Source organism: Balaenoptera physalus, assembly GCF_965194825.1.
Source record: "Balaenoptera physalus genome assembly, chromosome: 1".
Classification (NCBI taxonomy): domain Eukaryota; kingdom Metazoa; phylum Chordata; class Mammalia; order Artiodactyla; family Balaenopteridae; genus Balaenoptera; species Balaenoptera physalus.
The window spans coordinates 32,251,709-32,268,261 of record NC_138882.1 but is presented as its reverse complement, the minus strand read 5'-3'; the positions used below and the strand labels follow the sequence as shown (position 1 = coordinate 32,268,261).

At 35.8% G+C, this 16,553-nt stretch overlaps 2 protein-coding genes across 2 annotated transcripts in view; one reads left to right on the top strand and one right to left on the bottom strand.

Moving 5' to 3' along the window:
- FCAMR (Fc alpha and mu receptor) overlaps nucleotides 1-9,626 on the bottom strand; it is a 263,932-nt gene extending 254,306 nt beyond the window's left edge. Inside the window, exon 1 of the mRNA XM_082470529.1 lies at nucleotides 9,425-9,626. The gene's annotated coding sequence lies outside the window, so the exon portion shown is untranslated. The remainder of the gene's footprint in view (nucleotides 1-9,424) is intronic.
- Nucleotides 1-16,553, top strand: part of C4BPA (complement component 4 binding protein alpha) — a 155,707-nt gene that overhangs the window by 101,717 nt on the left and 37,437 nt on the right. The window contains exons 22-25 of the mRNA XM_082436825.1: nucleotides 550-750; nucleotides 5,993-6,195; nucleotides 6,725-6,857; nucleotides 13,597-13,791. Of these exons, the coding sequence (XP_082292951.1) occupies nucleotides 550-750; nucleotides 5,993-6,195; nucleotides 6,725-6,857; nucleotides 13,597-13,791 (732 nt within the window). The remainder of the gene's footprint in view (nucleotides 1-549; nucleotides 751-5,992; nucleotides 6,196-6,724; nucleotides 6,858-13,596; nucleotides 13,792-16,553) is intronic.

Below are 16,553 nucleotides of genomic sequence, written 5' to 3'. Positions count from 1 at the left end.
GTTGTGGTATGTTTATTTTTATGCTTGTTTAGTACTCCCTTGTAAAATATATATAATTTAGTTATTCATTCTCTTCTTGATGGGCTTTTGGATTGTTTCCAGTTTAGAGTTATTAAGAATAATGCTGCTTTTAGCATTCTTGTATGTGTCTTTGGGTACGCATGTAACAGATGTGTGCTGGATAAACATCCAAGACTGAAATTGCCATGACATAAGTATAAATATGTCCATAATTAGTAGATAATGTCAAATTTTTCAAAATAGTACTCTATATGACTTCAATCCTTGAAATTTGTTGAGACTTGCTTCATTGCAAAGCATATAGTTATTTTTTACAAATGTTTAGTATGTACTTGAAAAGTTGTGTATTTTGCAATTTTGGGGTGCAATATTCTACATATAAAAATTACATCCAATTTGTCAATGGTGTTGTTCAAATCTATATCCATTTCTATACTGATTTCTTGTCAATTCTATCAGTTCCTGAGACAGCTTTGCATGTCTCCTTGATGATGTCATTAAACATGAGCATCACTTTTTATCTATCAGGGGTATGCTGCCCAACACCAGAGCTGGAGACTGTGAGAAACACAAGTGAAAGGACAGATTTTCCTGATAGGTGTGAGTATGCCTATGGACACAGTGTTTCATATACATGTGATGAAGGCTATTACCCTGTTTCTCCTGACGGAATGAGTTCATGCCAAGCAGATGGCACGTGGAAGCCTGAAATGCCAGCATGTAAGCAAGGTAATAATATTGAAAGAACTTTTCATAATTATTCTACAGATTCCTCAGATGGTCCCATTTCGTTCCACAAATGATCAAACTGCTTAAAACCAGGTGACTCTGGGGTTGTTTTTTCCAGAAATATTGTGCAAAGGTGGTCACAGATATTATATGTACCACTAGCACCATGCAAGGCAGCTACAGAACAAGGTTTATCAGTTGAAAAACATAAACAAACAGAAAGTCTTATAAGAAAATTTTCTTGTAAGAGAAAATAGTAGCTTTGATAAAATCTTCTTCAAAGTCTCATTTTCTCATTTTTCCTGCATATATAGTCTGTAAGCACTATGGTCTATGTTCCAGTAAAGAGAGACACCACCTTACAAACCTCTGTATTTATAAGTCAAGGGGGCAAGAAGCATTTATAAACTTATGTAACAATGGAAGCTCCCAGGTTGAGGATGTGACTTTGTTAGAAAGGGGAGCCTTTGGAGCCTAGTGACTTTTCTTGCTCTAACTCAGTCTTGCTAATTCATCTCTTTGTTTAAATACCAGAAGGGAGAAGAAATGAGTACCTAGGGCTATAAAGATCTGTTTCTAATTAGGTTAAGACACTAGAAATGTCATCATTATGGAGATATCTTCATTATGAAAGATTCTTCACATCAACAAGATAGAGATTATTGGGTATCTTAGTTTGGGTTACTCTGAAAGCAAAGCTTGAGAAAATGACTAGGGTGCCAGTGGTTTATTTTGGATGCTATAGGATCCAAAAGTAGGAAGTAGGATCCTAGGGAGTAGGAGTGAAGGATGAGATTGAGACAGGGAAAAAGAGAAAAGGTGAGTATTGTAAACAGCAGGTGCTCAATTCTTTGAGACCACTAAGTGTAAGGAATGCCTTTCAAAATTGTCTGTCTGAAGGATGGGAGACTGGGATGTTTGTCCACTGCTTTCTGTCCCCCATCAGTTTAGGGTTGCCCTGAGGGCAGTAACTGCCCCCCTCAATTCCAACTGTGCTTCTTCAACTTCAGAGAAGGCCCAAGGCAGAAAAACTGAGAGATTCACTGTGAATGCTTTCTGTAGAACACCATCAGTATAAATGTGAGCTTGTGTAAACTATGTACTCCAGCTGAGACTGTAATCAGAGGTGGACCAAAGGGATATGACATGAGTACAAAAGCATTTGCTACAGTATACCCTTTACACCACTCTGATCTGTTTATGCCCCTTTTACTTGTGCTCTATCACTGATTCTAAAGTAATGGCTGGCTGCAGTCTCTTAAAAATTACTCTAAGGGAGGGTTAGTAGAATGTTACCTCTGATTTTGAGGCTGTAGTTGATATAAATCATTTTCCTTTGCTACCACCTGAGAGAGCAACTACTGCGCAACTACTGCGCCTGAGAGAGCAACTACTGTGCAACTACTGCACCTGAGAGCACAGGCTCAGTAGTTGTGGCGCACGGGCTTAGTTGTTCCGCGGCATGTGGGATCTTCCCGGACGAGGGCTTGAATCCGTGTCCCCTGCATTAGCAGGCGGATTCTTAACCACTGCACCACCAGGGAAGCCCCCATGCATTTATTTTATTAATAAAAATTAAATCAAAATTTATTTCTAATGGAGTATTTGAAATGAAGTTGACAAAAGACTGTATGTGAACTCTAGACTTAATATAAAGGTGAAAATGTTACCCTCACCATCAATGTTCAGAACAAGAAACTGGTTGCTAGGGACATAAAATGTTACAATACATGATCTTCAACATCAAAGTAGACAGAAAAGAATATATTAGTGTATGGAACTGTTAAACAACAGCTACAGAACATAAAATGCAGTTTTAGAGAGCTTGAGGACTTTGGTTGGGGACAGGCCTGTATCTAATCCGGCCCTTGACACTTAATAGCTGTGTTACCCGGTGAAAGGTACTTAACCCCTTTCTCTTTTTTTCTTTTTTAATTTTTTAGGAGTATAATTGATTTACAATGTTGTGTTAGTATCAAATGTACAGCAAAGTGAATCAGTTATACATATACATATATCCACTCTTTTTTAGATTCTTTTCCCATATAGGCCATTACAGACTATTGAGTAGAGTTCCCTGTACTATACAGTAGGTCATTATTAGTTACTTAACCCCTTTCAACCTCTGTTCCATTATCCACAAAATGGGGATGATGATAATACTTACCTCTGGAGTTGTTATGAGGATTAAATGAGATCATGCTGGTAATGCTTAGCATAGCATTATGATGAAAATAATAAATAATTCCAAGTCATCTATTGCTAATAAGTGCTATAAAATGAAAGAACAGTCATTGTTTATTGGAGTAGTCAAAGAAGGCTTGCAGATAAAGTGAGACTTCAGATAATGAATAGAGAAGGTAAGAACATTCTAATAAGAAAGGATCCCAGGAGGAAATATATAGAAGTGGAAATGCATATGGCAGGTTTGGGTAAAGATGAGTTGACTAGTTTGATTAAATAGAATAGTGATAGATGACTTTGAAGGACCTATGAGAAAGGCCAATAGAGGTTTTTTCCAGATGTCTATGGGTTGTTACATATGCTAGTTATTTTATTTTTAGAAAACGTAGCATTCCAAAATCCCTTTCACTTAGTTTTAACCTTAGGAAGAAATTATCCTTCAACATAGGCCTTCCTCTGACATGTCCAGGCCTCTAAATTTATTGCAATTTTTCATACAAAATTGTGAAACTGGAGACAGTTCCCTTCCAGTGTTCTTACCCCAACATTTCATGTTCCTTGTTTCAACAGTTAAGTCACTGTTTAAGTTGTAAAATACAGTAATTACATTCTTATGGTGGTATTGTAGTTGTGAGAAAGTTAGGGATTATTTGGAAATCCTGCATTCATTCAGAGTCTTTATAATTTTTCACAGTTGAATATTTTCTTTATTCAGCCTGATGTCTACCGAGAATAATTCTAGTTTAACATGGCTCGTGAATAATTTATGCTTTCATGCCAAAACTCCTATTATATCTCCAAGCAGGGAAACATTTTAGCAATGCCCTAAAAAAAAAAAAGAAGTCCTATAATAAAGTGGGAGAATTCTCTCAGCCCAAGTTGCTTTTATTCACACAAGTTTTCTTCCAGCTTCTCAGTCTGAAAGCAGTAGAAATGTTTGAGTTGTGGCAAGTTATCCTATGGGAAAAGGATGAGAATGGGAAGACTGGAATCTCCTTCAAATCACCCGGATTTGGGAGAGTCCTGTTAATCTGAAGCTATGAGCTCACACTCTTCCCTCTCTCTCACCAGCCAAGTTTGCAGTTCATCTCCCAGAATTGCCCATGAACACTACAAGGAAGATATTATATATATATATATATATATTTTTTTTTATTAGACTTAAAAGTCAAAGTTTTTGCATTGCTTTACAAGTTTTCATCTTACATCCAATTAAATCTTCTCTCTATCCCTTAAATTCTCATCCATCCTTCAAAACCCGCTTTAAGTTGTATTTTTCAAGACAATTTCAGTGAGTTGTACAATGCTTACTGATCTCCCACATCTTTTATCATTTCACCATTTTTTTCATTTTGAAATAATTTCAGACTTACAAAAACTTGCAAAACCAGCTCAGAGTATTTCCATATGCTCTTCATTCAGATTCCCCCAATATTAACATCTAACATAACCACAATAAGATGATAAAAATAAGGAAATTAACATTGATATAATACTACAGTCCTTACTCAAAATTTTCATTTTGTTCCACTAATGCTCTTGCTCTGTTGCAAGATCAAGCATTCCATTTAGGTTTTTTGTTTTTTGTTTTGTAACATGTAATTTTTAAAAAACCCTTTATTGTTTTAGAGCAGTTTTAGGTTTACAACAAAACTGAGAAGAAGATACAGAGATCCCCTCTCAGAGGTTTCCTATATTCCCCCTGCCTCTACACATGCACAGTCTTCCCCATTATCAACATTCCTCACCAGAACAAGGAAGATATTTTAATACCTTCTTATCCTGAAGCTACATATGCATGTCATGAAGGATATGTTCTGATTGGAGAGGCTAAAATCTTCTGCAAGTCTTTATGCTAGTTACCTTTTCAATGTCAAGGAAGTGAAAGAGGAGTTGGTTCCTCTAGATCCACCCACAGCCCACTGCTAAGAAGATAGAATTAGAAAAGAGTGAGAGCAATGTTTCCTGTTGATCAAAGGTACCACATAAATTTTGTCTTTTATTTAGTTAGTTTGAATAGTTAAGTCACACATGGTAAACTTAAAAAAATCATTGACAATGAACTTGACTTCTCACACCTTCAAAAGCTGTCCTTCAAAAGCACAGCTCAGGGAGACGCAAGAGAGAGGAGATATGGGGATGTGTGTATATGTATGGCTGATTCACTTTGTTATACAGCAGAAACTAACACACCATTGTAAAGCAATTATACTCCAATAAAGATGTTAAAAAAAAAAAAAAAAGGCACAGCTCATCCCTTTTCCAGAGGCACCTACTACTACCACCTTGTTCTTAGGTATCTTTCCAGAGTATCTAGAGACAATGTCTTTTACCTGAGAATATCTTTGTGGCTCTAGTAAAGTTTTCATGACAATCTCATGAGTTATTTTTAACTATTCAAGAAAGAGGAATCTCATGTGTTAATTCCCAAATCACGAAGTGTTAGAAATCTTCACAAAAGCTACCATTTTCCCGTGACCCTTCCATTTCCATTTTCGATGACCTGATGGTGCTCCTGGTTGGTCAACCTGTTGTAGCAACAAGATCAGTCAAGAATGGGCTTGCCTTCAATGTACATGGTATTTTCATCATTTTGCTAACAATTTCACTTAACCCAGGCAGATTATGAGGCAAGAACAATGAAAAGTACATACCTAAGACCATATGCAGATCAAGGCTGTGGGGTGTAGCAATTAAGAGCAAAGTTCCTGCTACCTAAAAGCTATGTGACACTGAGGAAATTATTAACTTTTCCAGTTTCTTTGTAGTATCTAATTCACAGAGTTGTAGTGAGGATTAAATGAGATAAGGCATGTAAAGGATTTAGCACATGACTGACAAAAGTACTAGCTCAATAAATGTTAATTATTGCTACTGTAATTTGCATTATTACTATTATAATACTATTGTATTATGAAAATGAAAGATAATATAGAACAACTTGCAAGACCTGAGTATAACTTATGAACAGAATTTCTCATCATTTGCATTGTTCAGTGCTGTTATGTTGTCTTTTACTGAGAAACACAGTATGCTCAAAAATATCTTCCCATTACAGCTATGTGTCTGAAACCAGAGATAGAAAATGGAACGCTGTCCGTGGATAAGGAGAAGTATGTTGCATCTGAGAATGTCACAGTCCAGTGTGACTCTGGGTTTAGTTTGTTTGGTCCCCAAGATATCACTAGCTCAGAGAACACAACCTGGCACCCAACGGTGCCCACTTGTCACTGGGTAAATTGCACGAATGTATGTCCCTCTGCTTTCAAACCTTAAAAGTGGTGCCTCCCCTAAAACACCATCAAGCCAGCAAAGGTGAGATCTGAATTTTGTCAGGATGTATAAGTAACTTACCAAAATTATCACTTTCCACCTTGAAGCACTGTGGTGAGCTGCGAGAGGCAAGTTTTCCTGCTCTGTGGCTGGAGCCAAGACCACTAGATTTGGGGGGGTCCCATAGTCCCAGATATCCTGACCCCTAGCTCTACATTTTATGTAATAAATGCTGTTTGCTCCATTTCTGGTTGATCATTAGAATTATTCCTCAGTTGTCCTTGCAGGGATGCTCTGGGTCTCCTTTACAGCTCTGCATCTTTTCTGCTTCAGCTCTGCTTGGTTGCTGCTCAGAACAGATCTGGGCTTGGCCTGAATGTTCACATTTGCTAGGAAGCAATCTTTCCTGATATCCTGTTCATCCATCCATCCACTGGTCAATCTCACATTTGCCAGTAATGCCTCTTAAATCCTCCCCCCCACCCCCTGCCTCCTCTTTCCCTTAAATCACTTTTAGGAGGTCCCTGAGGTCTGTGAGCAAGCGCCCACAGGCAGACACCTCAGGCAGTGTCTCCCAAGCCCGCAGAATGTGGAAATGGCCCTAGAGTTGTATAAACTGTCTCTGAAGACCAGATGTCTTTTGTTGGAGGGTACCCTGGCCCACCCGCCAATTCTTCCAGCCCTGTGTTTAGGGAGAATATGCACATTTGTGTAGGTTAGCGCTTGGAATTAGGCAGATGCCTTGTACCCCCAAAAGCCCCCTCCTGGACCCGGCCCTCTCCCAGACACCTGCTGCACTGCAGGTCCTCGGCTATCCCGAGTTGCGCGGCCCGCGCATGCGCAGTATGCACTTCTTCTGCAGGCCTCGGGCAGCGGGAACCCTCCTGGCCCCTGTAGCTAGAGCTGGTCCCAACCACCTGCATCGCCCCCAGGGCAGAGAGAGACCAGTCCCCGAAATCGTTCTGAGGTGGCGGCTTTAAACTAGCGACAGCCAGTCCCCATTTTCACTTGTTGCCTGATGGGGTCCCCTTCTCCTGAACAATTGGAACGAGAGAGTCAAGTTTAAGAATATCACTAAGAAATTTTCTTAAAAAGAGGAAAAAAGGGGTCACTTTTGCCTTTAAGTCAATGTACGGAATCTCTGTTCAACAACTCTACTGTTCCTTAAGCACAATCACTCAATAAATGTCTGGGCTCGAAGCGCTGGATTATGATTACTGCTACTGAAAATGCGTAATTTTTAATAATCTAGACTTCTGTGATTCAAATGTTTAATTTTCTGGACCCGAAGTGCTGGCTAATTAAATGAGTACCCTTCAAATATCAGATTGTCTCTGTTATTGTTACTGTACCACGTTCGTTTTGCTCCACGCACAGCAAGCCAAACCTTGCAAGGAGTTGAGAGAACAAATCTCAAATCTGCTTCCCTGAAGACAAAGGGCTTGGGTATTTATGGGATAAAGAATAAAGAAGCTGGGTGGTCTGAGGCACAGGGAGCATGGGTAGTGTGGGGAAAGGTGATTGGGAAAAGGTGCGATAATTGTCATCTGTGCAGGTATAACTAAGCTATGGGCTTCTGCGAGTTCAAAAGATCACCAAGTGGACACTCACACATGCCCAGTTGAAGGGTTAGTGGTCCTATCCAGTCGCTACCAGCTCAGGTCCAACCAGATGCAACTGACTGCAAGTCCCTGGAAAACAACTGGGGCAAACATCTTATTGTTTAGGCGAGGAGCTGCTTAGAGGACATAGAAACAATTAAAACGACCTTGATTAGTAAAGGCAGATTACAGGTGAAATGGATTAAACTAATGACTACTCATGGGTTCACTGTCATATTGGTTAGTTTGTCACACCTCCAGTACACAAATTCACAGATGTCAGCAATTAACTTCCTTTTTTTTTTTTTTTTTTTGTATCTCAGAAAGCATGCAATCCAGAAAATTCAAAATATGTTTATACCATTACCTTTGCCTGAATACTTTTACTCCTCATCCCAACATATCCAAAACCTACCTACTCTTTATCAACAGAATAGGGCACAGAACTTGGATTCTCAACGTAAAACACTTCTGTAATTAGAAACCAGAGCAATGAAAAAAAAAATTACTAAAAGTGCAGAAGTCCTTTGGTGCTCCCTTCCAGTTTGTTACTAACTCACCACTCTACCCCTGCAAAGTATTCCAGTAGCCTCACTTTTAACAGCACAGATTGGTTGTATGTTATTTAAATTTATAGAAATGGAATCATACATTATGCATTCTTTCTTTCATGACTTTTTCCCCTAAATATTATATTTGTGAAATTAATCTATGTTGTGTGTAGTTGAGGTTCATTCATTTCCATTACTATTAAATATTTCATCATTGTATAAATATACCACAATTTACATATTTATTCTATTGTTAATGGACATTTGGTTTATTTTCAATTTTTTTGGCTATGAACATTTTTGCACATGTCTTTTGCTGAGCATATGTACTTTTTTTGCACAAATACGTAAGGATGGAATTGCTGGGTCACAAGAGGTATGTATGTGCTTGTTCAGCAGTTTTCCAAAGTGGTTGTACCAAATTGCATCCTTCTCCCCACCTCTCCCCCACCCATCCCTTCCAGAACATGCCTGCTCACCAATGCAAGCTGTGTTCATTTTCTTCCCTTCCATTTTTACATCTCTAGTCCTTTAATGATGCATTCGAGAATTACGTATCAGCTAAATTTACTGCACAAAAATCCTTGTCTCAAGGACTGCTTCTTGGCAGGCTAAGGCAAATAGCGAATTCTTATTCATTCATATATTTTGTTTATTCAGTAGGTGTTGATGTGACTTTTCATGGTGAGTTGGGCCGTACAAGCAGGGTTTCAACCCTTAAGATTTGAAAATTTGATTTAATTTAATTTAATTATTATTTTTTAACATCCTTATTGGAGTATAATTGCTTTACAATGGTGTGTTAATTTCTGCTTTATAACAAAGTGAATCAGCTATACATATACTTATATCCCCATATCTCCTCCCTCTTGCGTCTCCCTCCCATCCTCTCTATCCCACCTCTCTAGATGGTCACAAACCACCAAGCTGATCTCCCTGTGCTATGCGGCTGCTTCCCACTAGCTATCTATTTTACATTTGGTAGTGTATATATGTCCATGCCACTCTCTCACTTTGTCCCAGCTTACCCTTCCCCCTCCCCGTGTCCTCAAGTCCATTCTCTACGTCTGCATCTTTATTCCTGTGCTGCCCCTAGGTTCTTCAGAACCATTTTTTTTTTTAGATTCCATATATATGTGTTAGCATACAGTATTTGTTTTTCTCTTTCTGACTTATTTCACTCTGTATGACAGTCTCTAGGTCCATCCACCTCACTACAAATAACTCAATTTTGTTTCTTTTTATGGCTGAGTAATATTCCATTGTATATATATATGACACATCTTCTTTATCCATTCATCTGTTGATGGACACTTGGGTTGCTTCCATGTCCTGGCTATTGTAAATAGAGCTGCAATGAACATTGTGGTATATGACTCTTTTTGAATTATGGTTTTCTCAGGGAATATGCCCAGTAGTGGGATTGCTGGGTCATATGGTGGTTCTACTTTTAGTTTTTTAAGGAACCTCCATACTGTTCTCCATAGTGGCTGTATCAATTTACATTCCCACCAACAGTGCAAGAGGGTTCCCTTTTCTCCACACCCTCTCCAGCATTTATTGTTTGTAGATTTTTTGATGATGGCCATTCTGACCCGTGTAAGCTGATACCTCATTGTAGTTTTGATTTGCATTTCTCTAATGATTAGCGATGTTGAGCATTCTTTCATGTGTTTGTTGGCTGTCTGTATATCTTCTTTGGAGAAATGTCTATTTAGGTCTTCTGACCATTTTTGGATTGAGTTGTTTGATTCTTCTGATATTGAGCTACATGAGCTGCTTGTAAATTTTGGAGATTAATCCTTTGTCAGTTGCTTCATTTGCAAATATTTTCTTCCATTCTGAGGGTTGTCTTTTAGTCTTTTTTATGTTTTTCTTTGTTGTGCAAAAGCTTTTAAGTTTCATTAGGTCCCATTTGTTTATTTTTGTTTTTATTTCCATTTCTCTAGGAAGTGGGTCAAAAAGTATCTTGCTGTGATTTATATCATAGAGTGTTCTGCCTATGTTTTCCTCTAAGAGTTTTATAGTGTCTGGCCTTACATTTAGGTCCTTAATCCATTTTGAGTTTATTTTTGTGTATGGTGTTAGGGAGTCTTCTAATTTCATTCTTTTATATGTAGCTGTCCAGTTTTCCCAGCACCACTTATTAAAGAGGCTGTCTTTTCTCCATTGTATATTCTTGCCACCTTTATCAAAAATAAGGTGACCATATGTGTGTGAGTTTATCTCTGGGCTTTCTATCCTGTTCCATTGATCTATATTTCTGTTTTTGTGACAGTACCATACTGTCTTGATTACTGTAGCTTTGTAGTATAGTCTGAAACCTGGGAGCCTGATTCCTCCAACTCCGTTTCTCTTTCTCAAGTTTGCTTTGGCTATTCAGGGTCTTTTGTGTTTCCATACAAATTGTGAAATTTTTTGTTCTAGTTCTGTGAAAAATGCCATTGGTAGTTTGATAAGGATTGCATTGAATCTGTAGATTGCTTTGGGTAGTATAGTCATTTTCACAGTGTTGATTCCTCCAATCCAAGAACATGGTATATATCTCCAACTCTTTGTATCATCTTTAATTTCTTTCATCAGTGTCTCATAGTTTTCTGTATACAGGTCTTTTGTCTCTTTAGGTAGGTTTATTCCTAAGTATTTTATTCTTTTTGTTGCAGTGGTAAATAGGAGTGTTTCCTTAATTTCCCTTTCAGATTTTTCATCATTAGTGTATAGGAATGCCAGAGATTTCTGTGCATTAATTTTGTATTCTGCTACTTTACCAAATTCATTGATTAGCTCTAGTAGTTTTCTGGTAGCATCTTTAGGATTCTCTATGTATAGTATCATGTCAACTGCAAACAGTGACTGTTTTACTTCTTTTCTGATTTGGATTCGTTTTATTTCTTTTTCATCTCTGATTGCTGTGGCTAAAGCTTCCAAAACTATGTTGAATAATAGTGGTGACCTTTATTAATAATATGACCTTTATTATGTTGAGGTAAATTCCCTCTATGCCTACCTTCTGGAGGGTTTTTATCATAAATGCATCCCTTAAGATTTTTAACCTGTTCCTGTCCTTCCTGCCCTTTATTTAAGATAATAAATATGTATCTTCTTCACTCTTTTGCACAAGTATAGAATTTCTGAACTGAAGATATCAGAACCCATTCTAGTCCCAAACCTTTCTTTAAACATACATGGAGACTGAGGCCTGAGTTATTGTGTCATATTTGAGGGTTAATTCTTGATAGATCATATAGGGATATGGTGTCCTGAGAGAAGGGCAGTTTGGGGTCTTTTCCACCATAGTAGAAGCAGAAGGCTTCTAGGCATATTCTTTTAAATGATAGGTTCATGATTCTGTTCAAGAAAACCTTGTAGTCTGATTCCATTAAATGAAAAATAGTTTGGCATAGTGAAAAGGGCTGGGGATTTAAATTAGTCTTGGGTTCAGAATCTGACTTGGCCACTGATGAGAAAGGTTTTGGGAAGTATACTCAGTCTTCCTGAATCAATATCCTCATTTGTAAAATGTGGCTACAACACCTATGTTACAGTATTGCTTTAAGAAATTAATTGCAATGATTTATGTAAAAGTTTGGAATATGATTAATAAGCAGAAGCTTTTTAAAAAAAATAACAACCTTCTGTTAAATTAATTAAATGATGTTTCTTTTTTTAAAAAAATTATTTATTTTATTTATTTATTTTTGGCTGTGTTGGGTCTTTGCTGCTGTGCGTGGCTTACTCTAGTTGCGGCGAGTGGGGGCTACTCTTTGTCGCAGTGTGCAGGCTTCTCATTGTGGTGGCTTCTCTTGTTGTGGAGCACGGGCTCTAGGCACGTGGGCTTCAGTAGTTGTGGCACGCAGGCTCAGTAATTGTGGCTTGCGGCCTCTAGAGTGCAGCACAGGCTTAGTTGCTCTGCGGCATGTGGGATCTTCCCGGACCAGGGATCGAACGTGTGTCCCCTGCATTGGCAGGCAGATTCTCAACCACTGTGCCACCAGGGAAGCCCCTAAATGATCTCTTTTATCTGACATACTCCGATTTTATTCTAGTTCCTTTTTATAAGATGACTTAATTGTGCCGTCATCAATATTTTAGAGTTTACTCATTTATTTCTGGGGAATGTTCCTCTTTATTTTTGAGAGCTAGGCGATTTGATTGTTATATGCCTCATTTTGCACTCATGTAGTTCAACTGTGTGGTGAAGGTCATTTTTGGACATTTTCCAATGGTCACTGTCTTCTGAGAATGAATATCTATGTATCTTCAAACAACAAATATTCACAGCTGGTCCAAGGGGGAAAACATTAAATCCAGATTGATAACTTCACTTATGCCCTTTGCCAATACTGAAAGAAATAATCTCAGTGAAAGACTCATTTTTTAATGGACCAGTCTTAACCCAGATACTTATTACTGAACTAAGTCCTAGGGTTAACAAATATGCCTTTTACAGCTTATCATCTAGTGCTTTTGTCAGAGACATATGCTGAGCTGGAAGGTCTTTCACTCTGATTCAGTGCCATGCAGAAATTCTTGAAGTTGTCATGATCCATTGTCCACTTATAATGCTTAATTCTCTATCATTTAATTTTCCTTTATCTGTGCTCTAAACATTATCTGTGCTCTAAACATTACTCTGAGAAGTTTCCCTTTGCTTTCTAACTAGTGTAACCCCAAAGTTGATTAATTTGGTGCCATAGATACTCAAGGAAACAAATATTGAAGGACTAATTGTTGTTTGGACTGTATTTTTGTCTTTTAACAATTATACACTTGCATGCTTTCTCTATTCCAATTAGTCTGTGAAGTATTTAGGAAGAAACTTTAACTATAAATCTTTTTTTAATCCTACCTTCCTACTGGGAATTCACATTAGTGAATGAAGATTTGACACCACTGAGAGATGGCATAGAACATACCTCAGCATCTCACCCTGTTCCCTGAAGAAACTGACATACACACTGTATCATTTTCCTAGTTTCTCTTGATTACTCAAAAGAGAAGTGATGTTTATAGGTAGATAAGCCAACTAGTGCTCCCCACAACAGTGAGAAAGTCATGGGGTTACAATTGTAAATACTCACAGAACTCCAGAGAGCTGTCATGACAAACTCATTTTATTCTCCCTAAGACTTGGAGCTTTATTGGATTGCCTCTCTTGGGTCCTGTCCACTACCTAGTCTACTCAATTCTGCTTCCTCCTTTCACTGACTCAGAGCTGTGGCCTTCCCCAGCCTGAGTTCCTTGGGTCAGGGGTCAATTTACTACTGACTTAGAGCTTCCACTTCAGCCTGATTCTGGGCATCTGAGAACACTGAGCTTCAGTGTTGTGTCTCTGAGATTCTTCACCATGTCCCCTAAGTTGCAGGGAATTTTCCCAGCACTGTGCCTCCTTGGCGTCCTGTCTCTACTGCACTGCCCACTTGTCCTGTGTGGTGAGTACAGAGGTGATAGGGAAGAGGGGAGAGTTTAAACCAAGGTAAGGAGAAGAACCTTTGATTAAGGATTAGTTAAATATAACCAAACGTCAATACAATGAAGTATTAAGAAATATATTAACATTTAATATTTTAATATTATATTAATATTTAACAAAAATTATATAGTACTATATAAATATATTATAAATATATAATATTTTATTAATATTTTATTTATTAATTTAAATATGAATATTTAAATATATTAAGAAATATATTTAAACAATTTTAGTCCTTCTGATATAGGCTATAATTATGTGGGAAGCAAAATATTACAAATCCTTGAGGAGCTGATCAAGCCACAAGAAAAACCTTTTAATTTTTATATTAATGTACTATATTCAAGTGGCTACACCTAAATTCTTAAAGAATTAATTCTTCTACAGGATTAATTGCTCTTCTATTGCATCAGTTGTCAAGTAGAAAACATTTGCTATCCAGAAAGTAAAACTTTATATTATTGCAAATAAAAATAATATAAATATATGTATATATTATAAAAATATAATTAATATTTTATATATAATTAATATACAATATATAATATATAATATATATGTATTATTGATATATATTATTATATTATATATTAATATATATTAAATATATTTATTTAATTATTTTATATAAAATTAATATTATTTTATTATATTATTTATTATATTTATATGTATTATATATAAATTATTATATATAATAATTATTATATTATATATTATCTATAATAAAAATTATTATATAATATATATATTAAAATTATTATATTATATACCTTATATATGAAATAAAAATTATATTATATATAATATATAAAAATTATTATATAAAAATTATTACATATATAAATTATAATATATATTTATATTTATAATATTTATATATTTTTAATATTTTTATTTTTTTATATATTTATATTTTTTATAATTTATAAAATCATAAATTTATAAATTTATAAATTTATAAATTTATATTTATATATTTTATTATATTTATTTATTATATTTATAGATATATATAAATTATTTTATATATTATATATCAAAATTACTTTATTATATTTACATATATAAAATATATGTTTAATTAATTATTTTATATAAAATTAATATGTTATATATAATTAATATATATTATTATATAATACATAATATATAAATATATTGTATATATTTATATATATTATTAATATATATTATATATTAATATATTATATATTGATATATAATATATTTATATATTATATATAATTAATGAATATTATAAAATATATTTATTTATATTATAAATATATTTTTATATATAATATAAAAATATATTATTGCAAGTAATGAATTTACTAGGATAAAATTACAAAGCAGTGCATAAACTAAAAACACTGTATAAATGAAAGGTCTTGTGGAGCAAATTAGGGAATAATTGTCCCTAAACAGTGAGCACTGAAATGGTTTGCAAGGACCTACAGGCCCCACTAGGGTAGCGTTTGTTATAAATGCAGATATGTAATTGTTTTAGTTTATAAATGGAAATATGCCAATAAAAGTATCATTTTTATTCATCTGCCATGTGATTTCCTCTAAAGAAAGAAGTTCTAAGAATATTTTAAAAATATTTACATACATTTCCCTTATGTCATCTATCAGAGCATTTAATGTAGAGCATTTTGCACAGAATGACAAAATTACTCAACTAAAAAGAGATTTCACCAGTAGCTCTGTCTATTTCAATGGATGCTATTCATGTGATATGGGGTATTTTCCCAATTCTGATGATACAAGCATTACACGCCAAGCAGAGGGAATGTGGAGTCCCAAAATGCCACCTTGTCACCTTTTGTCAAATTAATTTCCTGGGCTCCAGAATGATCGCATGCTCTTTAGGCTTTATGAACTTTTTTAATATCATAGAGTGACTTCAGAGTTATATCTAAGGGGGAGTGGTACAAAAGTACTTTACTTTGGGAGTTTTTTATATCATAACAATGGATACTGTAAGGGAAATTCTAGGTGAGGTAAAAGAATTCATATATTCTGGGTGATTCTTCTCTCTTGGAAATTGAAATTGCTAAATCTGTTTTTCTTCCAAAGCTTTACCCCAACCCTGACACTCTCCTTGTCTTCCCTAAGCACCATCACCTCCACCTTCCAGGCCTCCTCTCCCTTCATGAGGCAGTGAAGGTAGATTGCATCCAACAAGTCACAGAGACTTGTCATGACTCCAGGTCTCTTTGTATTCATTCCCTCCTTTTTCATTCCCTCAAAATGCCCCCTTACCTCTGGTCCATGTTCAGTAGAAGATATGCTCAAATCTGTCTCACTCTGGTTTCTGAGCTTGCCTCCTTTTCATCCTTCAATAACAACTCTCTGCTGTCTCTAAGTCTTTGCTCAGATCATCACTCCAAGACAAAACCCCTGCCCGCATCTCATTCATCAAAGCAATTTTTTATCCAAACTTAAAATATACTTCCAGTTTCCTCTAGGAAATGTTATCTTATTCTTTTTCCTTTGTTTTTCTCTTTCCTCTTTTTTCTATCCATCTTGTTGGGATTTCTCGTCTTTGGGCACATTATTATAAACTGACTGATATTATGGTTTTGCTCTTCATGTGGTTGTGACTTGTTTTTCTTACAGTACTGCAAGAATGTGCATTAATGTCTGCTGAACAGCCTTATAGGGATCAATTTATATAAATATTTGTTGTATTAATTTATAAAAGGCATT